Source organism: Triturus cristatus, chromosome 9, assembly GCF_964204655.1.
Source record: "Triturus cristatus chromosome 9, aTriCri1.1, whole genome shotgun sequence".
NCBI classification, from domain to species: Eukaryota; Metazoa; Chordata; class Amphibia; order Caudata; family Salamandridae; genus Triturus; species Triturus cristatus.
Window position 1 is genome coordinate 377,039,549 of NC_140592.1, and position 24,266 is coordinate 377,063,814.

At 46.4% G+C, this 24,266-nt stretch overlaps 1 protein-coding gene across 1 annotated transcript in view; it reads right to left on the minus strand.

Moving 5' to 3' along the window:
* LOC146797985 (nesprin-2-like) overlaps positions 1 to 24,266 on the minus strand; it is a 229,303-nt gene that overhangs the window by 39,581 nt on the left and 165,456 nt on the right. The window contains exon 8 of the mRNA XM_085625213.1: positions 19,685 to 19,764. Coding sequence (XP_085481339.1) covers positions 19,685 to 19,764 — 80 coding nt within the window. The remainder of the gene's footprint in view (positions 1 to 19,684; positions 19,765 to 24,266) is intronic.

Here is a 24,266-nt window from a genome sequence, read left to right on the forward strand (position 1 = left end):
TTGGAATTTCTCCTAAGTCCCAACACAGAAAGAGACTTAATCACTTTTTGAGTAGAAAAATCATCTCTGGGCTGGTCGTCGCTAAAACTGTAGCCACCACTGTGGAACTGAAGGTTGGTTACCTGAAGCAGGTTGGTCCCACTGGAGTGCTGGTGCTTTAGAGATTTGTCACTAAAAAATTTCAAGTCGTAGTCCAGAATAGGACCTAGTGCCTGAATATGAGTTTGGCGGTCTGACCGCCGCAGCGGCAGTCTCCTGCCTGCTGTATTACGAGATTCCCGATGGGCCGGTGGTGTTGTTTCTGACAACTGTGTCTATTTATTCATATGTGTCGATGCAGGTGTGTTTTTTTTTACTGCAGTGTACACATATGTAAGACACATGTGGAAAAATACCTACTACCAGTACTTTACTATCGCTGGAGTCTGGACAATTTGTGCCCAGTCCAGTCAATGGGTAAATAGCACAAAACATACTTACCTATATTTCGGCACCACCAGGGTCATTTTCTTTCGGGTCAGGATGCTGCTGTGAAGGGGGTCTCGGGGAAGGTATCCACGTCAGTGACTGAATGGAGGAAACGGAAATGGGTGAGTATGCACCTCAAATCCTTCGATTCGGCCGACGTGAAGTAGGCGGTCCCTCCACCATGGTCAGCTCGTTGGAAGGCCAACTCGTAATTTTGATGGAGGTGAACACCTCTGTACCATCCTATGACAGTTGCTTTTCTCCAATGGCTGGCAGTGCCAGTGGTCTCTTTTTCAGAAAACTGCTAAACTCCTAATACGGCAGTCGTGCCGCATAGTCAGCGGCGGTTAATCCGACACCACCACAACGGCGGTCTTGGGACCCCCAAGCTCGTAATTAGGTCTTAGTCGTATTTTCAGAGGTGCAGGGACATTTGAGCAAGATTAAGCTGAAATCCAATTAGAAGCCGTGGATCTGCTGATCAGGTACTTATTCTTGGGGGATCTGTGAAGCTCTGGTACTCTGGAGGAAAAGTTTTTAAAAGTTTCCAACCATTCTTCTGGTGCCCAAACAACCCCAGGAGTACACTTCTAAATCTCCCATGACATCAGGGGGAACACTTAGAGACTTTCAAGATTTCAGGCAGAGGTCAACAGCAGGATCCAGTCCAGGTTCAGTTCCAGTTGACACTGGTCAGCTTGGCACTTTAGGGAAAATGCTTCCTGCAGCTTGTTGTGTCCCTGTACCCACACAGGTCAGTCAACTGACCCTTGGAGTCCACTTCTTTGTCCTGGGTACAAGTGGGAGTAGGTCCAGCCCTTCAGGTCCCCTCACAGAGCTCAAAGAGCAGGTGGAGTCCTTCTTCTGTTCTTCCACTGGTCCAGAGAGCATTCTAAGGGTGGTGCATTGGGGTACCATGTTTATGGTGGCACTAGCCAGTAGGTGGGAGTGACTCCTAAGCACTCACTAACCAATGCAGGAAAAGTTCCAGGGGACAACCTTACCCACTTCTTCAGTAGTTCCTGCTTGCCTTACTGCAAACAGGCCCAAAATGCCATGTGCCAGAGCAAAGCCAAGATATCAAAAATCTTCAGCCACATGAAACTTGGCTCTGAGAGTGGCAGGTGTGTATGGGATGGCACTATGGAAATCACCAGTATCCTCCCACATCTAACTCTAAAATCCCCTGGGAGACAAACGTCTTGTGGGACACAAGCAGTACTTCGGCAACCCGACAGGAGATACACAGGAATTGTGTTCTGGTCCCAGTCAAGGGCACAAACGTTTTACATGTGCCGCATGTAGACATGCCAGGTAGAATTTGAAGCGGGTGTGCTAACAGGAGAGGCAGAAGACCCCACCCCTAAGTTCCAACTGCTCTTAGATGAGTAATTCCTTCCCATTCAAGACAACCTGTCAATCAAAGTGGTCGATTGTCTATTTCTTGGGAGGCATTTCACACCTCATTAAGGTTACACACTTGATTGACAGTTGCTGGTATATATGAGCCTCCAGGCGCTTCAGGCAGGGAAAAAGTAACTTTCTACAAGTTACATTTCCTAAATATTCATTGAACATCCAAGTTCTCCACTGAATTGGATCTTTAATAAATATTAAAAAAGAGTGGTTGAATGTGTTTTCTAGCTGGTTTCAAACTTGAGATAGCAGAATTAATATTTTACTCTGTACTCAAGGTTTTTCATAGGAAAGCCAGGACATTTCACAGTGAAAATAACTTTTGGAGGATTGTAACTGCAGGGGCATATCAACATTATATTTCGACATGTTCCATTTTTAAATACCGTCCATCCTACCTTATGGGCTACAAGGCCAACCTTGAGAATGACTTTTTAATATTAAAAGGACATGTGTTACCCTCTGAAAAAGGTTATTTTGGCAGGTTTAAACTGCAGCAGTCAGGTTACACTGGGAGGCCAGAAGCCATGTTTTCCTTGACATGCTAGTGGATGGCACAATAAGTGCTACAGTCTGCAAATGACATTTAACCCTCCATGCCATGGATGTAGTTACTACACCATATACAGGAGACCGATGGCCTTACAGGAGACTTAACTATGCCAATCAGGAATTAGATGATTTTGATATGCTTTAGAGGTCAGAGCACATACACTGAGCACTGGAAAGCAGTTCCCCAGTGTTTAGAGTCTAATAGTCAGCAATAGAATCCAGGAAAAAATGTGTCTGACCATGCAAAAGGGCCATTTTCTCACAGTAGCTAAAACTCTGAAACGAGGCTTGGAGCACATATATCTACAGCCTTTAATCCATTTCAATACCAAAAGGTAAACCCAGTGGATCTCAAGACTAGATGTGCAAGGTAATCGACATGCCTCATCTCTACCCAAGCATTATGACACTGCCCTCTGCCTGGCAAGCATTTCAACACTCCGTTTACATCCAAATGTATTGCATGGGGAGCAGGAGCCAAGTTAGCTACTGGAGCATGTATGTATGTATAACATATTTGTAAAGCGCTCCAATCACCCAACGGGCATCCTGGCGCTATAATCCAACTAAACCTGTATAAACAGCGACAGGCTACTCTATCCTAGGAAACAGATGAGTTTTTAATTGTTTTTTGAAAGGTAGAAAGTCCCCAGCACATCTAAGCGACAGTGGGAGATTGTTCCACAGCTTAGATGCCATGTAGACAAACGAGCGTCCCCCCATCCGCTTCCTCCGGATTTTGGGGACCGTTACCAAGCTGGCTGACGCAGAGCGAAGAAGTCTGGCAGGGCTGTACCAAATGAACAACTCCTGTAAGGGGAGTGGTCCCAAACCATGTAAGGCCCGGAAGACCAAACACAGAGCTTTATATTCGACCCGCTGAGCAATAGGCAGCCAATGCAAATCTTTGAGGGCTGCAGATGATGAGTCAAACCGTCGGCGAGAGAGCGCTAGCTTGGCGGCAAAATTCTGGACCCGTTGCAGTTTGCCCAGTGCCGTGATGGGAGCCCCCAGAAGTAGTGCATTGCAGTAATCAAGTCTACTAAGAATGATACTACGCACTACTTCTGGTCTGGCATGGGCAGGGAGCAGAGGAAGAATCTTCCGTAGGGTACGTAGAAGCCCCATACAGGAAGACACTGTTTTGTCAATGAAACCCTCAAGTTGAAGGTTGGGTTCCATGGTCACACCCAGATTGCGAACCGAGCTTGCTGCTGCTACTGTGCCTTGAACAGAAGGGGGCCAAAAGTCTTGCGGTAGAGGACGTGAAACACGATCCGCTGAGCAATGCAACACCTCCGTCTTGGAGCTGTTAAATTGCAACGAGTTGTTACTTAGCCATGTTGCCGTGGAGACCATACAATGATGGAAGGCCTCCAATGACACCGCTTTCTCCCCCTCAAAGGAGAAGACGAGTTGGGTGTCATCAGCATAATTGGTAACCGTTATGCCAAAAGATTTGATTAATTGGACCAGGGGGCGGAGGTAAAGATTAAAAAGAATAGGGCTGATGGCTGAACCCTGGGGTACGCCCTGCCCAACCCTTCTGATGGTAGACTTGAAGGGAGGGAGGGCAATCACCTGATGTCTATTGGTCAAGTATGAAACAAGCCAATCTCGGGCCAGGCCCAACACCCCAGCCTCCTCTAACCTCCTGGTCAAGATGGCATGATTGACCGTATCGAACGCTGCCGACATGTCAAGCAGCACTAAAAAGGCTGCCTGACCATGATCGGCACACGAACGAAGGTCGCTCAAGACGGATACCAAAGCTGATTCGGTTCCATGGGCTGGTCTGAACCCAAACTGCGCTGCATCTAGATAATCATTAGCTTCCAGGAAATTGGATAGATGTCTTGTGACCAATTTCTCCAAGATCTTAATCGGGAACGGGAGCAATGAGATCGGTCTATAATTAGCAGGAGATAAGGGGTCCAGTGATTCCTTCTTCAACAGCGGAGAGACTACCGCAAGCTTCCAGCTGTCCGGGACCTGGGCAGAGCCTAAAGATTGACAGCAGATTGCATGGAGAGGAGGAAACAACTCCCGCCCAAACACCTTCCAGAACTTGTGCGATAGAACGTCTAGAGGTGAGCCTGAAGACACACTATTAGCTAAAGCCACAAATTCCGTAAAGGAAGGGGCGGGAAAACTATCCAGCCTTGCTCTTCCATCCTCCGCCTCCAGTGTAGACAAGGGAGTAATCACCGAGATGTTAGGATTCATTTTACTCAGGATGGTCGCAATCTTGTCTTCGAAGGCCGCAGCCAACGAATCACAAAGTGACTGAGAGGCAGGAATGGCGGTCGACGCACTAGCCGGTCGAGAAAGCTCATTAACCATTTTAAATAGGGCCTGAGCTTTATTAGAGGCTGACAACAAAGTCTCCTCAAGGAACCTTGCTTTTGCGCCTTTAATCTGGGTCTTATATGCTGCCAACTCACGCCTAAAGAGTAGCAGATCCGATGCCAAATAATGTTTCCGCCACTTTCTCTCTGCCCGTTTGCACTGGAGTTTTAGTTGGAGAAGCTCTCTCGAAAACCAAGGCATAGCAACCCTTTTCCTGTCTCGTCTTTTTCTTAATGGGGCCAACTTATCTAATGACGCCGTAATACGCTGAATGAAGATCTCATAGCTTTGCTCCACATTCTCATCCAGGTGGAAGGTATTCAGGAGCAGACTAGGAAGAGGTTCACTCCTCAGGAGCCTAGACCATTGTCTACCGATCTTGACATTTCCCCGGCTACAATACTTTGGGTGATTTTCCGGAAGGTCGGCCAAGAACAGAACTAAGGCATGGTCCGACCAACATTGTGGTAGGATATTTTCCACCCTTACCTGACCATGATTGGCATAGATCAGGTCCAGGGCATGGCCCTTCTGATGGGTTTTTGAGGCCACCAACTGCTCCAGGTTGATGTTACTACATGCCTGAGTGAGGCAAGAGTAAGCTGAGTCTGTTGGACCGCCTGGCCATAGATTAAAATCCCCCAGCACTATGAGTCTGGCGTGTGAATTAGATAGATCATAAATCAGGTCTGTAAGTTCGGACACAGCCGACATAGCACCGGCAGGGGGTCTATAGCACACAAGTACCGTAAAGAGTACACCCCCCTGTCCTTTCAATGAACAGCCCATCAGTTCGAGGTCCCTGATTTTCTTGATTTCTAACGGAGAGAAATCCAATGACTCTCTGTAAATAAGCCCTACACCTCCTCCTCTGGCCCCAATACGTGGGTTATGCCTAATCTTGTATCCTGGGGGACAGGCCTGCCCCAGTTCAACCCCACTATCTAGCCGTGTCCATGTTTCAGTCATGAACAAGGCGTCTAGGTCGTATTGTTCTATTAGGAGCGCAATCTCTACATGATGCCTACCTAAAGATCTCACGTTCAACAGACCACAAGTCAAAGACTGAGGTCTGTTGGTGGCAGTGAAGTGCTGACATTGTGCCAAATCAACAGGATTCAAAGCACACAGATCCTCTTTTGTATATATTATGCGCTTAGGTGGGGGTGACTCCACTGTCTCAGCCGCCAGCGCGCCCGGTGCGCGAACGGGCGCAAACGGGCTTACCTCTGGCGCACCTCCGGCGCGCCCACGGCGCGACCGCTGCGCGCCAACGCTGCGCGCTAGATCCTCCATTCCTCTTTATCACCGTGGAGCGCGGGAAGCCGCCTAAGTGAAAGTCTGGTACGCCAACCAAGATGGCGCCTAGTCCCCGGCCCGTTGGTCAGCCACTCACCTAAGATGGCGCCTAACGCCGCGATGTGTACCTCCCCGGAAGCCCTACACACTAAGTCCCACAAATGTGGGTGAAGTTCCAATTTATCGTGCAGGTAAGTCTCCCTAAACACCCTCCTACGCGGCTGCACCAATTAATATACTAGCGCAAACACATGCGCGAGTAAGTTAAAAAACGATAATTTAAAAGCTAAGTAGCAAAATAGCAAATAGCGCTGTGGCGTAAGTGCAGGTTCAAAAGGATCTACCTGCTTGTGGGAGAGATCGCCTTAAATACCCGAGCAGAGCAGGCAAGATGCGAAGCAGTGCGCGGGAAGCCGCCTAAGTGAAAGTCTGGTACGCCAACCAAGATGGCGCCTAGTCCCCGGCCCGTTGGTCAGCCACTCACCTAAGATGGCGCCTAACGCCGTGATGTGTACCTCCCCGGAAGCCCTACACACTAAGTCCCACAAATGTGGGTGAAGTTCCAATTTATCGTGCAGGTAAGTCTCCCTAAACACCCTCCTACGCGGCTGCACCAATTAATATACTAGCGCAAACACATGCATGTAGGCTATATTAATCATGCAATGCTAGCAGTGTACACAGCTTAACAGAAACTCATACAAGCCACAAGAGCATATCAACTTGACAACACACACATAAAAGCCCATTATGTATGAAAGCTAACACCTATGCAAAAGAGCTGACTGATGCAGCAGGCCTTGGCGCAGGAAACACAAATGTGAGCATGTGCAGTTTGAGAACAACATTGATCTTAGCAAAACCAAACCCCACATAGTTCCATTGCCTACAAGTTGTCAGGGTGGGTACTAAAAGGTAAAGAAAGCTCTAATAGGAGCAAGCTCTTTAAATTTTCTGGTTGATGTGGCCAGCAAAATGTCGTCAAAGGCCTGCTGAAGGTCAAGGATTTCTTTGCCTTGCCACAGCACCATTGCAGGTGACACTACAGTTCCAAGGTGACATACGCTGGCTGATCTAGGTCTTGCTTTGCAGAACTGCTTACTGTGAACATGCCGCCCCTGTCCAGTGGGCTTTTTACTATTTCAGCAGACAAATGCAGTCCACTGTCCCAGTCTAGGTTCGGAGAGTCTAAGATTCCAGCAGTTGAGGCACCTGTCCAGCCTATTTTGTCCCTTGTATACCAACCTTGCTTTCTGCCTACCCATATGCATGTGTGAAGTTTGCACTGCAGCTGCCTACCCGCACTGAACCTATTCAGTTATCCAAGGGAAGCTTGCACTGTCAATGCCCATGTGATACCTGGCATGCATGGGTGTGTGCTTACCTGTTGTGTTTCTTCTACTTGTGCTATACCCTTTTTGGGGATTGTAGCTTGCATTCTGCTCATTTATCTTATATTTTATCTAATTTTACACAAGTTAATTGTTCAGATAGTTTTATTACAAGTGTAAGACCCCTTTCAGGGGTTGTCATTGAGCAAGCAGGGGCTACTGTACCTTAACTGTGGGGGTTCAGGTTGTTTGTCTCAGATGCCCCTACTATGGTTATGCAAACTAGGCCAAGTACAGCCCTTCCCACACTTAACTCTCAGGTTAGCAAGGGCGAGCATTCACTGGATTGTCAAGGAGGCAGTGTGGGGCACAGAACTCAGAAATCAATCAACAACCCAATAAACTGAATGCCCATCCCAATACTTGTCTTTTAGAAAAGAAAGTACTTTATTACTCAAAGATACTGAATACTTCACACTAATAGCAGATGAAACAATTTAGTGTCTCTGCACTATCTTGGCAGGTCTCATGCCCACCCTGCTCCCTCACTGTCCCCACTTTTCACAGGTTCTTTACCCCGTTCTGAGTGGTTCCCTATAAATCTAGGGGATAACAATATGAATCAGGCAATAGTGCAGTTTAAATCACACCAAAACAGTATGTGTATGCAGTCTTGTTAGCCTAGTACCCGCTCACGAAAAGTGGGAGGCAGCAGTCCTGATGTGCCGTGGTCTGGCCTGGACCAACAGTAAGTGTTCTGGGCCTGGCGAGGGGTCCACACTTGGGCAGCAGGTTCATGACAAAGTCCTTGACACAGCCTGGCAACGCATGGCAGAAGCATTGCATTTGTGGGTTAATCACGAATTTAGGTGATGCACCCTACATGGGCTAGTCACTCCTTCAGTAGTTGTAGCTCTCCATGAACCAGTCACAACTTCAACAGCTGCAGCCCCAGACCAACTGATCACAACTTTGGCAGTTACAGCCCCATGTTGGCTAATCACAACACACAATTCTTAGTGGCCTCAGCAATTATACTATAGTGAAGTTGCAGTTCCCACCTGGACCAGAAAGGAAAAAGTGTGGAGGCCCCTCTGTACCAGGTTCCTCCTGGATCTCTCTACAGCCCTTTGCTCCTCTGGGCAACCCACACTAAAAGGTGATGTGCTTGCATCTTGCTACTTCCTGGACAGTCCGTCCTTCTGCAGGGTAAGCAGTCTCCTTCCTTCTCCCAGCAAGAAGCAGCCTTCTAGATGCTTCAGGACAGATATATAGCTTCCAGCAAGACATACAGCTTTCAGGTGATGGCCCCTTCCTATGGAAGACTGGCTGTCAGGCAGACACCAGCCCTGGGTACACAGCAGCCCTCTGAGTAGTCAGGGCTGGAACACTCCTCTCCTTGGCCATTGAGACTCAGAACTAGAATAATAAGTGAGAGTACTTGGGTGCCACTTTTATACACAACTTGAAGACAGAAGATGTGGTTCCATTGTCTGAAACAGTAAAACCAGGGTGGTTCTCCTTTCAAGTGCCATCTCCAGGCTGTTCTGCAGACACATTCTTTGCATGCTATGGTACTCCTTACAGCAGGGTCGCATCCATCCTGGAGCTTCCCTAACAGAGGCAGAAAGAGGTCTGTGTTTTCTGCATGTGGTTAGTATCAGCAAAACTGAAAGTGTATTCAGGAAAGGCCAAAAGGGCAGTCCTCACCTCAACGTTTCCTCATGTTTCACAACAGAGTCTGCAGTCTGCATTCAAATGGCAGTGTTCAGAAAGACAAATTAGCAACTCCATTCTAAAAACACGCCTTGTTGGCTACTTAAAGGACCCCCTCTCCTCTCCCCTGACTTTGGTGTTCAAGTTTCCTCCCTCCAGTAACAGGAATGTAAGCAATACACTTCTACTGTATGGGAGCACAGTTCTCAACTTCATCATATGCAAGGCAAAGCCAAAGGAATAAAACAAATGGATCCCACGGACCTCTATTACTCTGACTCACTCACATACACCATGCATGTACTAGGCAGGCTACAAACATCACCACCCTCAGCCTGCCCTCAGAATGCTAGAGGTATTTCAGTGGGCTTCCACTCCAGTGACTCAGATAAAAGGATCCAGTCACTCTAAATATTCTCAATACATTGTATGCTCTCACTACCTCTCTAAATGCTAAACCCATAACAGGGACAGTAGTCTACTGTTAGTTAATGAACAAGTGTGGTGCTCCCCTTCAGACAGGACAGGTCCAGGGCCTACTCATAGTCAGGGACATCTAAACACAGGCGAGATGAGCGTGACCCCAGGGCAAAAAATAAAAAAATCTGACTCCACCTAGTGGGGCACTTAGGCAGGGGAGCATGCACATTTACCATATAGGGACAGCCTTGTCTCAACAGATGCCCCTCCTATATCTGAGTTCCCAGATTCCTATTCGTCATTGGAGAAGTCTGGTAGTGAGATCACCAAAACAGATGCAAAAGTCCATTCGCATCTCCTTGATTCATTTACGTTTTATAGTTCACTGTGAAATCTAGAACTTGTAATAGACCATCTCAGCAATTTAGGAACCCCACCCCTTTTTGCCATCAACCATTGGAGTTGCTTTTGATCTATTTGTACCTCAAACTCAGTCCCAAATAGATACACCCAGAACCTTCTCAAAGCTCAGATTATGGCAAAGCATTCCTTTTGATGGGAATCCCAGTTCTGTTTCCAATGAAATTTCCTACCAATGAGAAGGGCCACCAGATGCACACTACCTTGGCCATCAAGTTGAGTCATTACTGGTCTGACTCCTTAATCTGAAGCATCTGTTGGTACAATGAAGGGTTGACAATGATGTGTAGAGGTGCATTGCATAGTGCTCTCTTCAGGATCTCAAAAGCTTTCTGACACTCCTCAGTTCATATCAATTTCTTGGGCTGTTACTTGGATGTCAAAGCTGTCAGTAGGGCAACTAAGCTCCCATAGTTGGCCACAACGTTTCTGTAGTGTCCAGTGAGTCCTAAAAAGGCTCTCATCTGTGTCTGGGTGGTGGGCACTTCCCAGACACTGAATCTTGGTATCTAGTGGGCAGATCTTCCTATCACCTACATAATGTCCAAAGCAGGTGAGAGTGGACTATTCACTCTGGAACTTGGTTGGCTTGATGGTCAGTTTCACCCACTTTATCCATAACAGCAACTTTTTAAGGTGCTTCAGGTTATCCCCAAAGATTGCAACACATTGCAATGTCATCAGGTAGGCCATGCAGAAATCTTCTAACATTGATAGAACATAGTTTATCAGGTGCTGGAAAGAGGCAGGAGCATTCTTAAGATCAAAAGACCTGACCTGTCACGCTGCGCACGTCTACAGCATCATCATGGTCGGGGGACGTGACGTGACGTGACGTGACTCTGAGGCGAGGTCGACTCGAGACAGGCATTCAGAGGCCAGAGGGAGACAGTCAGGAACAGGGAAAGAGAAGGGCACCCTGTGATTTAATTCCCCCAGCCTGCAGGACGCTACGCTGATTGTGGGGCCCTTGAATCGCCTGAAACTACGGGACTGCGAGGACCGGGGAGCATTGCGCTCCGTTAATCTGGCTCACCTGCTCCTCTTCCCGCTGGTCACCTCACCGACGCCACGCCTCGCGGCCCCCGCTGCGCGGGAGCCGCTCGCAGGCTCCACCACCATCACTTAAGAACTCGGCTGGTGCATCGAAGGTTGGGTTTCCCTTTTGCTCCCTGTGCCCAGGACGCTACGCTGATTGTGGGGCCCTTGAATCGCCTGAAACTACGGGACTGCGAGGACCGGGGAGCATTGCGCTCCGTTAATCTGGCTCACCTGCTCCTCTTCCCGCTGGTCACCTCACCGACGCCACGCCTCGCGGCCCCCGCTGCGCGGGAGCCGCTCGCAGGCTCCACCACCATCACTTAAGAACTCGGCTGGTGCATCGAAGGTTGGGTTTCCCTTTTGCTCCCTGTGCCCAGGACGCTACGCTGATTGTGGGGCCCTTGAATCGCCTGAAACTACGGGACTGCGAGGACCGGGGAGCATTGCGCTCCGTTAATCTGGCTCACCTGCTCCCCTTGCTGAAGCCCCGCCCACTTCATTACTTAGTTCCGTCCACGTGAATCCGCAGCGCGGATCGCAGCGCGGGCAAAGCCCGGGCCAAGGGCGGGCCCGTTGTAGCCCGTTTGAGACCGAGAGAGACCGGACCGGGCCACCTCTCTTTCACCCACGGACCATTCCGTACGTGCTCATTTTACTGTACTCTTATTGCACTTGGTTATAACTATTTTTATACTGACCTGTGGAGGGTACATTGTTGCTTATAATTTTATCTGCTTATTGTGTTACATTTTAATCGAGCATGGCAGCTAAAGAGGGTAGAAACCATGCGACTAAAGGCAACCTCACCGGTACACTAGATCAATTTATAGTAAGAGCTAATTCGGTGATTGATCAGGGTATTGTCCTCATGGAGCGCAGAGTGTCGCAGGATTTGGCCCAAGCAAGAAGGTCTTCTTTGGGCCTCCTTGCATCTGCACGCACCCCAAATGGCACTGGTGCGAGCAGTAATGTCCTCCCTCTGACCCAATTTGTTGATGACACCTCAATTAGTGATCTTTCGAGTGACAATGATCCTACGATCAACTTAAAAATTACACCCCCCCCCCGTGACTAGGTTGGGACCGATTCTGCGGAAAAAAAGGGTTACCAAGGAAGGGCCGATTTCAAAAACCAAGCCAAAAGCAATTAGGCAAGTTAAATCAAAATCAGGGGGAGCTAAATCCGCACAACAAGGCGCAGCCTTGGTTACCGATTCGGTGGCCAGAGAGGGACAGGGCAGTCGTACCCTTCCTTCAGCTTCGACTTTTTCCAACTCCCCTGGGGAGCACCCTGCTCAGGTACCAGTCTCTCCCACATTTATGCCGCAGTCACTCGGGGACCCATTGGCTCCGCAGAAATTAGATCTTCTGCTGCGTACGTTATTGGTACCCCTGGAATCTAGGTTGGAGGGAATAGTGACCCTTCTTACTAAGCTAGAACACCAAATTAAGGGTCTAACTGAGGGTGCCATCAATAGTAAAGTACTCCCCACATGCTCCTGTAATTGTCATGGTACCACTATAGCTGGGGTTTTACCAGTCCCTATGGCCCAATGTATAGCCTCACGGCCACTATCCGTCCCAACAGCCACAGCATTGGCACCTCCAGCCACTCTTAACACTCCCTCACTAGTACAACATGAAGTTAGGTCCCCCACTGACCATCACATAGATAGTAACATCTCGGGAGAGGCCCCCCTGATTAATAATAGTGACAACGTGAGGACAGCGAGAAAGCGAATCCAGGATGAGGCTTCCAGGCCTATTTCTAGAATAGACTTGCCCCCGGAAGCTAGTCCCTACCTGGTTGTCCTTACAGGGGTCCCCGAAATCAATGATCACAGCATTGAGGAGTTCTCCAACCTGAAAAACAAGGCAATCCATTGGCTTTCTAATTTTAGGCCCTTGCCACCGCAGGTTAGTTGTGAGATCATTATGGTCAGAAGGGTGGGGTGGGTAGGGCACACCCCTAAAAATTTAACCGGCGATTGTGTCATAGTTAACTTTCGGGACGCCAGGACAGCAGATTATATCTGCAATTGGGTAAAACCCCGTCTAGACACCAAAATCGGGGTGCGTTCCCTTTCCTACTTTTACCCAAATGATCACCTGAAGATAGATGAAAGCGGCTGGACCCTTATCCCGCATTTGCTAAGGAGAGGTGGTGGGAAAGCAAGACATATCCCTTCTGGTGCACATTGGGCCTATCCTGTCTGTTCAAACAGGTTCAGCTGTCTCGACCAGGTTGATTGACTGGCTAAGTCAAACTATGTTGCTCAGGGGTCCATGGGGGGTAGTACCTTAGGTTTAGAGCCCATTGAGTTGCCTAAGGAAGGGAATCTGACTCCTGTTACCAAGGGGTACACCTCTAGTACAGTGGGGACTAGTAATAGCAATATTATTGGTACTACCCAAGTGTATTCTATGCAGCCTTCTGCTACCCTCCCAATGCCAGCCACTTTCCAGAGTGCTAGTCCCACCCCTACTGGGGAAATTGATCCCCTTCAGCAGAGTAGTACTCCTTCTTTACCAGATCCCTCATCTCATTGTACGCTTCGTCCCCAATGCATGAACCTTCTATCATGGAATGTGGCAGGCCTAAAGAATAAGCTAGCATGTCCTGCATGGGGTTCCTTTGTGGACACTGCTGATGTGATTTTATTGCAGGAGACCTGGGCTAGGGAGGAGGTTCATAGAGCCGGGTTTGCGTCCTTTAACATCGCAGCACGGTGGGGAGGCAAGGGCCGCCCTTCTGGGGGTCTGACAACATGGATAGGCGTACATCTGGGCTGCAGGGTGGATTTGATTCAGACTAATTCGGATGATATCCTATGTGTCCAACTGTCCTGGCCTAACTTATACAAACTGGCAGTTGTGAATGTTTACTCACGTCCCACTGCTATGGCTAAGGAATCTAACACCGTAGGTGAATTATCAGCCCTTCTTGAATCCTTGGACCATGATATTCACTGTGTAATTGCAGGAGACCTCAATTGCCACTTCGAGCCCCTCCAAGGGTTGGGTGAGGGGGCACTGCAGGATGAAGATGAGTTTTGGGGCATCCCGCAGTGTAGGACCACCTATGCAAAGGCATGGACCCCATTGGCTATGCAGATTATGACTTTAACCCTGCAATTCTCAGTTAGGGCGGTCAATGGTCGGATGCCCTCGGACATTCCCTCCAAATGTACCTATAACAAAAAAGATCAAGAATCCCACCTGGACTACTTCATGGTTCAGACCAGGATGTGGTCCAAAATTGTGGACTTGGAGGTTGTGAATAGATCGGACAGCGATCATAACGCCCTGCTGTTGAAAATGGAATTGCCAAAATCTGCTAACACCCACACGGAACCAACCGTCGACCTAGGATTGGTTCTTACAAACAACAGGAGGAGGATTAAGTGGGAAACCCTGTGCGAAAGGCGGGATGCATTGCCAAGATTATACTCTTCTATCCTTCCCCTGCTCAAAATGGCAAGTGATATCTGGGCCCAAGAGCGGTCTAAGGACAACTCTGCACGTCTTCTCAATGTCCATCGGGATCTAATTGATACCCTTGCAGACTTTTTAAACCCTATCGCCCCCACCAGGCATCCCAGGACCGCCACCTCATCCTGGTACAATGCCACATGTAGGAGTGCCAAATCTGCTTTGATTAATGCCATCAAAACCGGCAGTGACAGGCTAACAATCTGTTCACTCAGGACTGCCCATAAACAAGTTCTAAAACAGGCAAAGATAGATTGGGATTGGGACAGATGGGAAAATTTATCATCTGCTCTTGCTAACAAGGAATCGAGTAGATTTTGGGCCATTGTGAATTCAGGGTGTGCGGAACCCCGCAATGCAATCGAAGTTAATCTTGATCCGGGGGTGTGGGAATCCCACTTCAAAAACCTTTACGCCGCCACCTCTGATTTAGATCTTTTGCCCTTTCAGCCATCCTCTGCGGGGGACGCCGAAGTTTTGGAATTCTCCGTAGAGGATGTTAGGAGTGCCATAGGAAAACTGGCAACGGGAAAAGCACCTGGTATAGACAAGATACCCGGGGATATGTTTAAAGATCAGCCTAAGATATGGGCACCGTATCTATGTGCACTCTATAACTCAATCTTGCACGGCATAGAGGTTCCGGGCTCTTGGCTGGGAGCGGAAATTATACCTATATATAAAAAGGGTTCTCCTCTGCTCCCCGTTAATTACAGGCCCATTAGTCTCATTGACGTCCCACAAAAAATAATGGCAAGACTTATTTTAGATCGCTTGCTGGACTGGATCAATGAGAATGAAATCCTCTCTCCCTATCAGGCTGGTTTTAGAAGTAAAACATCTACCATGGACCAGATCTTCCGTTTAGTAATGTTGTACTGGAAGACTGTGGTATTGGAGGGTGGCAGCCTCCACATGGTATTTGTCGACTTACGCTCTGCGTTTGATACAGTTCCTAGGGGTAAACTTTGGGCTGTTTTGCGTGATCTGGGCGTACCCAATTCCTTATTAGGTATATTGGTGAGGCTGCATACTGAGAATTTTGCCCAGGTCAGGTGTGCAAGAGGAGGTGTATTGTCCGCTAGGTTCGCTGTCAACAAGGGAGTTAGGCAAGGGTGTGTCTTGGCCCCTACTCTGTTTTGTATATATGTGAATGGACTGATAGCCAGTCTGGATGCAGTCCCCAACAATGATGCACCCAGGTTGGCAGGCAGGAAAGTAGCAGCTATAATGTTTGCTGATGACACCTTGCTCCTTTCCAAGACATCAATGGGTATTCAACGTACATTGGAGGGATTTAACAACTTCTGTAGAGAGCATGGACTACAGATTAATGTTGATAAGACCAAATACATGATTTTTAATCCCCCGTTATACACTAGGCCACCACCTACCCTTGATTCGGTCGCACTTGAGAGAGTTCACACCTTTCAATACCTTGGTGTCACACTAAGCGAAAAACTCTCCTGGGGCCCACACCTTGCTAAATCTCAACTCAAACTGACTCAAATAGCTGGGGGAATTTTAAAAATGACAAACGCCTCCACTTATAAACCCATTAGCCCTAGCCTTGAAATCTATAAAATGAGGGCTAGAGCGGCTGCATTATACGGAGGGGAACTCTGGGGGCACGTCAATAGACCAGGATTGATCAAAGCTGAGAACAATTTCCTGAGACAGCTGCTCTCGCTCCCCAAAGCACACCTTTATTACCGCTGAGGCTCGACTTGGGTTTACTTCCCATCCAGGAGGAATTAGCCATTAAACCTCTCAGGTTCTGGAGGAGGATCTGGCTGACCCCCGAGCTAGAGCAGTATAAATTCGAGCTCCAAGAAATACTGAGATCAGGCAGGGCAGCACATATCCCTTGGCTTTCGTACATCAAAGCCAAATTTACGAATTTGGGTCTTGCAGATATGTGGGCCAATCCAGTAGTAGCGTGTAGGGAGATCTCAGGGAACACATTCACTGAGTTGTACAGATCTCGATGCTCCAACGCATGGCTCCATGACTCAAAGAATGGTACCTTGGTAAAAGCATTTATAGAGATTAAATCTGTCTACTCATTCGAAGCATTTCTGGATGTAATTTTCCCTGTTTTGGCTAGGAAGCTATACATACAATGGAGGTTTGGGGCACTCCCCCTAGCGTGTCTAATAAGTAAATGGACCCCGACTAGGTCCTCACATTGTCCTGGCTGTGGTATGATCAAAGAGGACGAAAGTCATATTCTTTTTTTCTGTCCTCTATACAGTAGAGCAAGGCGGAACTGGATCGTACCTATCTGTAGGAACCTTGGATTTAGGAAGTGCTCAGACGCACTAAGGGTCCTTAAGACTGAAACTGCAGGACACATTGTATTTGCTCTAGCTAAGTATCTGCATGCTTTCTGGATTAAAAGGAGTTTTATACTATCAAATACTGCCTAGCAGCCGGGCTTATATTTTGCTTGTGTAATTTCAGCTACTGCTATAATGGTGTATCCTATCAATGACCTCAATTCCTGATCTGTATTTGCCAAAGTTATTTTAGATGCTGTTTTAACATCGTAATTTTAATGTGTATAATACTTTATGTACTCTTTTATGGCTGAAATATTACCGAAATAAAGATTGAAAGAAGAAGAAGAAAAGACATCATGATAAACTGGAAAAATCCCTCTGGCATGCAGAATGCAGTCTTCACCCTGGCACTTGTCACTAAATCTATTTACCGACAGCTGTTGGTCAAATCAAAGGTGCTCTGATTCTTGGCAACTTTTACCCAGTTCACTAATTCATCAGCTCTGGCGATCGGGTGTGTGTCTGTTTTTTTTACTTCATTGAGAGCCACGCAGTCCACAAAAAGAAAGCACACGTCTGCAGAACCCTGCTTGGGCTTAAACACCACTGGGCTGGAACAAGGACTACAGGATCACTTAACCACTCCCAAGTCTAGCACCTCTCTGCCTTTATGTGTTCTTGCACCCGGTCAGACATCCAGTAGGTCTTGCTCTTCACTGGCAGATAATATCCTGTATTAATGTCACTGACACAGACACATGTCAACCCACAAGTCAGTGAGAAAAGGTGAATAAATCAACATGTTATTTTCTAGCCCATCCACAGGTCCATCCTGTACTTCATTATGCCGCAGATCAGGAAATCTTACTGGGGCATATTTACAATGAACTGGTGGAGCGCAGTGTTATTCCAAAATAGGTAACACCACACTCCAACAGTGTTAAAATGTAGGGATGCACCGTATTTACCAAAATACAGGCACCATAGCGCCATTTTGCCAGGGTGCCTGCACACGTGGAACGAGCAATATATGAGGAGAAATAAAACATTTCTCTTTGTATCGCCTATTTAAGACCAGGTATTTCTTGGTCTTATTTTTGGTGCTGCTCCATACCTTGTAAATATGGGGCAGCGTTAAAAAGCAATGGATGTTGAGTCGAACGACCACTGCAACACCCATGCATGTCCCTTTTATGCTGAGTGCTGCGTGAAGAGAGGCATTATTTATAAGGCAGCATTAAGCCACAAAAAGTGCCTTAACACTACCTTGTAAATAAGGCGAAGGAGTTAACACCACCAGAATTTCAAAATAAGTGACGTTCTGGTGGCGTTAACTCTTTGTACATATGCTCCACTGTCTTCCTCAGCCATCTCTACATTAGCCATGAGGTTCACTGTGCAAAGACTCCAGAGGTGAAGCTTAAGCAGGTTCACATGGAACATCTTCCTGGTTTCACTGGTGGCACCTCTACCCTCCAAGCAGTATAATTCAGAAACCTTCCTCACTGCCTTGCATGGCCCACACCTCTTATCCTACAACCCTCTGTGACTAATGGTCTTCATCTTCAACACCTGCTAACACTCTTGGTACCGAGTCAGTGTTGCTTTCTAGTCATACAATTCCTTCATTAGCTATTTGCTTGCCTGAAGATTTTTGCTCACCTTACCTATGTATTGCTGCATCAGATTCCTCACGTCAAGCTCCTAGTCCACCACATCCTTTTCAAGTGACTCAGAAGTTCCTTTGCACCCTTCTTTGATCAAAGTGAGTGAACAACGCACTGTGTGCTCAGACAAATGTTCAAAGAGACTAAAAACTACCCCTTTCTGTGTAATTTATCAGTAGGCAAATAAAAGATATGGTAGGACAAGATCCTACTTCCTCCTCAAGTAGATTTCCCGTCATGCTCGTAAGGGTCTTATTGAATGTTTTCACCAATCCATTTCTTTGGGGGTAGCATGCCACACCAGCTTGATCCCACATGTCTCTCATGTATGAGAAGATAAAAATGGGTTCTTGGTCAACAATAAAGGTATTTTGGAAATTCAACCGTAGAAAAGATATATAGGCATGCACAAGTTACTACCTTTACAGGCGTGCTCCTTAGAGGTACTGTCTTGGGGTACTGGTGGCATGATCCACCACAACCAAGATGTACTTGTTGCCTGGAGCCAAGGGGGTCGGTCAATTAGACCAACAACATAAATTCCCACCATTTGAAATGGAACTCCTACGACCAGCAGAGGCACCAATGCTATGCTTAACCTCCTGACTTTCCACTCACGTGGCGAGTGTGACAGGTTCTACAGAACCTCTCTGTGTCCTGTGCACTCCTGGCCCAACATATCCTGGTTCTTTGTGATGCCCAAAATACCATGTCACATAATTTTCACATAAGTTTACTATTTTATTTGAACCAACAGAACAAAGAACAGAATGCCTTTTTACATAATCCAAGTCCTTACCCTCCCGTCAAACAGACCACCAAGGTGTTGGAATATTTCATGAGTATGCTTTTTAAGTGGATGGCCTTTTTAGCAAATTTAAATGGAAACAGGGTGGTTAATGAACTAATTTTCCCATTTGTTTCACACTTATTTTTGGGGTGTGGAAGATACCCCCAAACTCCCCCTATGCAAGGTGAGCTTGCTGACATTGGCTTGTCTAGGTAGGCAGTGGCGGGTAAGCAGAGAACTGTCAGAGGAAGACGTGGGCCGCACCAGTGTGGTAAGTGGAAAGAAGCCTCTTAAGAAAACTTTTGCAAACCTGCAATTTTGTTACAAATGAAGCACAGGGAACAGGTATATAATATAATGCACAACTAACAACATGCATATTTTCATAAGGTCACTAAACATTGTCAGATTATTTAACACAATATGTAAGAAATTCCCTTACGTTAATCTTGGAGCTGGTTTCTCTTCTTGGTCTGGCCCGTCCTCTGTGCCTCTGCCTTGGTTTTTCCAATGGGAATATTCCTGAAATAAACAAACGATCATAGGTAACAATGGATACCCAAGTTGCTTGCAGACTTTTACTTAATTTCTCATTTTAAACACATGATGTATGTAGACGATGAGTACGATAGAGTAGTGTTTTTGACTTTTTTAAAAATAAATATTGCAGTCCTGATTAAATGACTGATGCTGCAGCTCGTACATTACTGACTCTAGTAATCCTATGTCTCCCTCTAGTATTCAATTCTGTGGCTTCCATTCTCATAAACTTGTAGGGGACTGATATACAACACTTTCTAATGGTGGCAAACCCTCCCATTTGCTAAATCAGAGCATTTGCGTCCATTGGAAACTCATTTTTGAATTTATTGAGTATATTTGCCAATTCGGAAAAGTGTTTCCGAATTGGTAAATGAGTTTAGATCTGGTTTGTAAATTGCTATTTGGAAGGTATATGCAGTGTGTGTCCCTTCCAAACAGTGATTTGTATCCTGAGTTTCATTGTTTTGCAATTTTAAATCTGGTCGCAAACCATTGATCAGTTATTAACTCCCAATCAAGGAAATAACTGATGCGCAAAGGGAAAGTGGTTCTCTTAAGACCCCCTTCATGAATGTTGGAAAAAAAGTTTCAGGGAGACTAGGCATTGGTACAAAGGATCACTGAAAGTTGAAAGCCTTTCTGTTCTGAACTATTCACTCTCAGGCACATGCATCAAGCACAAAACCGGTCGCAAACGGGCAGATTCTCAGAATCTGCCCCTTTGCGACCGGTATTTTTGCATTTGGGATGCATCATCCCAAATGCAAAAATCGCTATTTAAGGAATCTCAAAATTGGGATTCCTTAAATAGCGATTGCATTTAAGGAATCCCTAATTGAGATTCCTTAAATGCAATGCATTACAGTTTAAAAATAGCGATTTCGCTATTAGCGTGAGCAAATTACCATGAGGCTGGACCTCATGGTAATTTGCGAAAACTTAGAAAAATGCACTTATTTGCATTTTTCTAAGTTTCATGTTGCCCACACACATGCCCTTAGAGCATGTGTGTATGCAACATTTGTGCAGAGTGAACATACATGGGTGCAATAGGGTGTCATTTTGACACCCTTGCACCATCGAAATTGCGGGAGCAATTTGCGAGTACCTACTGGTACTCGCAAATTGCTCCCGCAATCTCTAATTCATTCCTATGGGCATGGAGGCCCATAGGAATGAATGGGAAGACATTCCTTAATTGCGACTCGCAATTTGCTAGTCGCAATTAAGGAATTTGTGGGAATCGCTATTTCTTTAGCGATTCCTACATGCATAGGGTTTTGCTATTCCTTAATTGCGATTCCTTAATAATCGCTATTAAGGAATCGCAAAACCCTATGATGATGCATGTGCCTGTCTGTTCCTTCTGCTTCCCCCTGCCCAGGATGTTAGTCTATCAGGCAGCGCCGAGATGCCCTAGGGTGAGTTGAGCGCTTTACAAACTTTTTAGCATACCATAACATAACACTGACAACTCTCGGTGAAACCTTTAAAAAAAATAACGTTTTTGTTTTAAACACTGTCCAGTTCCCTTTGAGGAAAGTGGTCTGCATTTACAAAAAAGGTTTTTATTTAAACACTGTGACACACAGTCTGCTGATCTTGCAGGCCCTCTGCCCTGTGATTGCGTCTAATGTCAGGGGCCGCAAATTGCAACCTGCCCAATAAATATTAATTAGGTAGGTTGTTCCTCCACCTACAGTGATTCTGTGCTTTTTTAACTGACCTATCTGTACATAAGTCAGTTTGCAAAATCTTATTCCATTCGCAAAAAGTTGGTGAGCAATCTTCCCAGACATTTTGCAAATGGAATAACAGTACATTAGGCCCTTACTTTCTAACAGAAGTAGAAAGCCAGACTGTTGCCCATCACGTTGGGGGCGTTTGTCTGGTTTATCAAAAACACAGGGTTAAATCAGGAAGTAATTCATGCAAGGTTTGCAAGAATGTGCTTCCTATTAGGAAGTTCACCGGGCAAAGTGAGGTATCCCTAATCTTTGGCAACTGGCTATTTGTGTTAGTCAAAGGGCATTCCAGTATTTCAGAGACAGGGACGGACTGGGACAAAAAATAGGTCCGGGTAGGGAAAAATAAAAGTGGCACCCATTAGCAAACCAGACAGCTAAAAAAGTGGCCCAAATTTGCAAATCAGGCCAGTTTAAAACTTGTAAAGGTACGGAATATGGTTATTTTGCAAGGAATTAGAGATTGCATGCATTTGTGCTTGTTGCAGGCAATGTTTATGATAATATCAGGGAAATCAACAGTAACAACCGGCCCACCACACCATAAAACAGCCCCACAAGCTGCTAACAAACCAGCCCATACACTGATCTGTCAGTTCAGCACTGCCTGATTGCCCTATATGCCAGTCTGATCCTGTACAGAGAGCATGGAAAAAGGTTACAACTGAAAGTAAAAGTGTATTTGGTAGAAAATGCATAAAAAATAAGACATACTAAGGGCCTGATTACGAGTACGTCAGGCACAACGCCAGCCAGTGGCGGCGGTCGAGGGAATGCCACCAAGCTAGCGCCATCCTGACCACCACATCTCGAGTTTACTGCGGGGCTGACGGTGTGCCGGCAGCGCAGCCACAACGACGGCATGCTTCGACTCTAAGAGAGAACCTGAAGGCAATGCCGGCCACACTGCTGCACCTACAGGCACACTGTTGCCATGCACCATGTCATGCATGGCAAACAGTGCATGTACCAATATGTGTCCCCTGCCACAATCCCAATGGGCTAAATTGCCCTGGGGTCCTTTTGTGGCCCTTTAGCTGCCTTTTTGCCGACCTTTTCATGACAGGGTTCCTACCATGAAAAGGTCAGCGGAAAGGCAGGCCATAATTCCCATGGCTGTGGTGACCGCCGCTGTCCACACTGCCGCCACCACCAGGGCTCCTATCTTAGTGGTGGAGGCAGTCCAACTGAACACATCATATTCGGGCAGTCGTACTGTCGAGGAAGCAGCGGTCACACTGCCACAAACGGTACAGCGGTCCCAAGACCACCAAAGCCATTATCAGCCCCTAAATTCAGAATTCCAACTTTATTCATCCAGGAAAACATGCATCAACTCTCTGCTTCCATGCAAAGATGAGGACAATGTCATTCTGCTGAAGGAATATGTAGTGCAACCGCCAAATATTTTGCTTACCCTTTTAAAGGATCTTGTATAGTTTCACAAGATTGAACTATTTCTCTGGTCAAGCTTGGAAACCGATGTAGTGAATGTCAAACAGCAGTGTTATCAGACACTCATTTAGCATTTCACTATATGCAGCCACACTACCTCATTGTATGACCCACATTTTAGGCAATTTGATGGGGAGGCAGTTTGCTATACAGCCCCTGGAGGCATCCATAGAGGAAAGTGAATCCTCTAAAGCTGAAGATGGTTTTTTCAGGCACAAGAAACAGCTAAGACTTTATATATGAGTCTAACATCTGTCTTGGAGTGTGTTACTCTGTTCTTTTTTTCTTTCTAGTTGCAGGACGTGATGGGTTTCATCTGTCTCATCTTTCTTTGCCATTCCAGTCCCAAGAAGGTTTATGACTCCCTTTAGTTTAAAGGTTAGAACCTCATCATGATTAAGATGCCATAAAAATCAAAAGATATCTTCAAGTACCTGCAAACCGGTGGGAGATACATGGTTTTTGCTGAGGACCTGCAAATGCAGTGGATTAATAAACTGCATCAGCTGTAAATCTTATCAACAAAATGCCTTAAAGATACAGAAAAAAAAGTTGTTGTTCTCCCTCCAAGTGAAGAATCAGTGGTGGTGAGTCATGATCCTCCTCTACTTCTGATGAAGAGCACAGAGAAGAGGAAGCAAAGGGATCCTAACCTCGCTGATGAAAAAAGGGCAAACGCTTTCTTTGTAGACGGTTTGCCCTGTTCGACCACTAGACCCTCTGTTGCTGTCTCCAGGGTGTAGGTTTTCCACCAAAAGCACAATCAAAGCTTTTGCCATCTAAACAAAGGATGTCTTCTTCATCATCTATGAGCGTCATACACTTGATGACCTTTTCAATGAAGAAATCAATTTCTGGAACATATACACACATACAGCTGCTAGTCACACCATTAATCATATCCTCATCAATGGTAATTCTGTCCAACACTCATACATTGTCAACGACAATCCCACCAACCATCTCATTATTGACTTTCATGCTACCTTCCTCATCAGCGAAACACTTGTTGATGAGAGATGCTACTTCAACTATGCTCCTGTTGACAATACTGTTGAGTACATTCTCGTTGAAAACAACTGTGAATTCACATGCATTGAAGGATTAACTTATTGCATTGATCATGCTTTTCAATCACCTACCATAAAGGTGTTCCACTGAAGATTACTATTATATTGGGAAATAGAATCCCTACCTGGCTATGAAATATACAATTTATGTTGCTGCTAAGAAGGCTTGTATTTACCCTTCCAGCCCTTATGTAATTGCTTTAAACAGGAC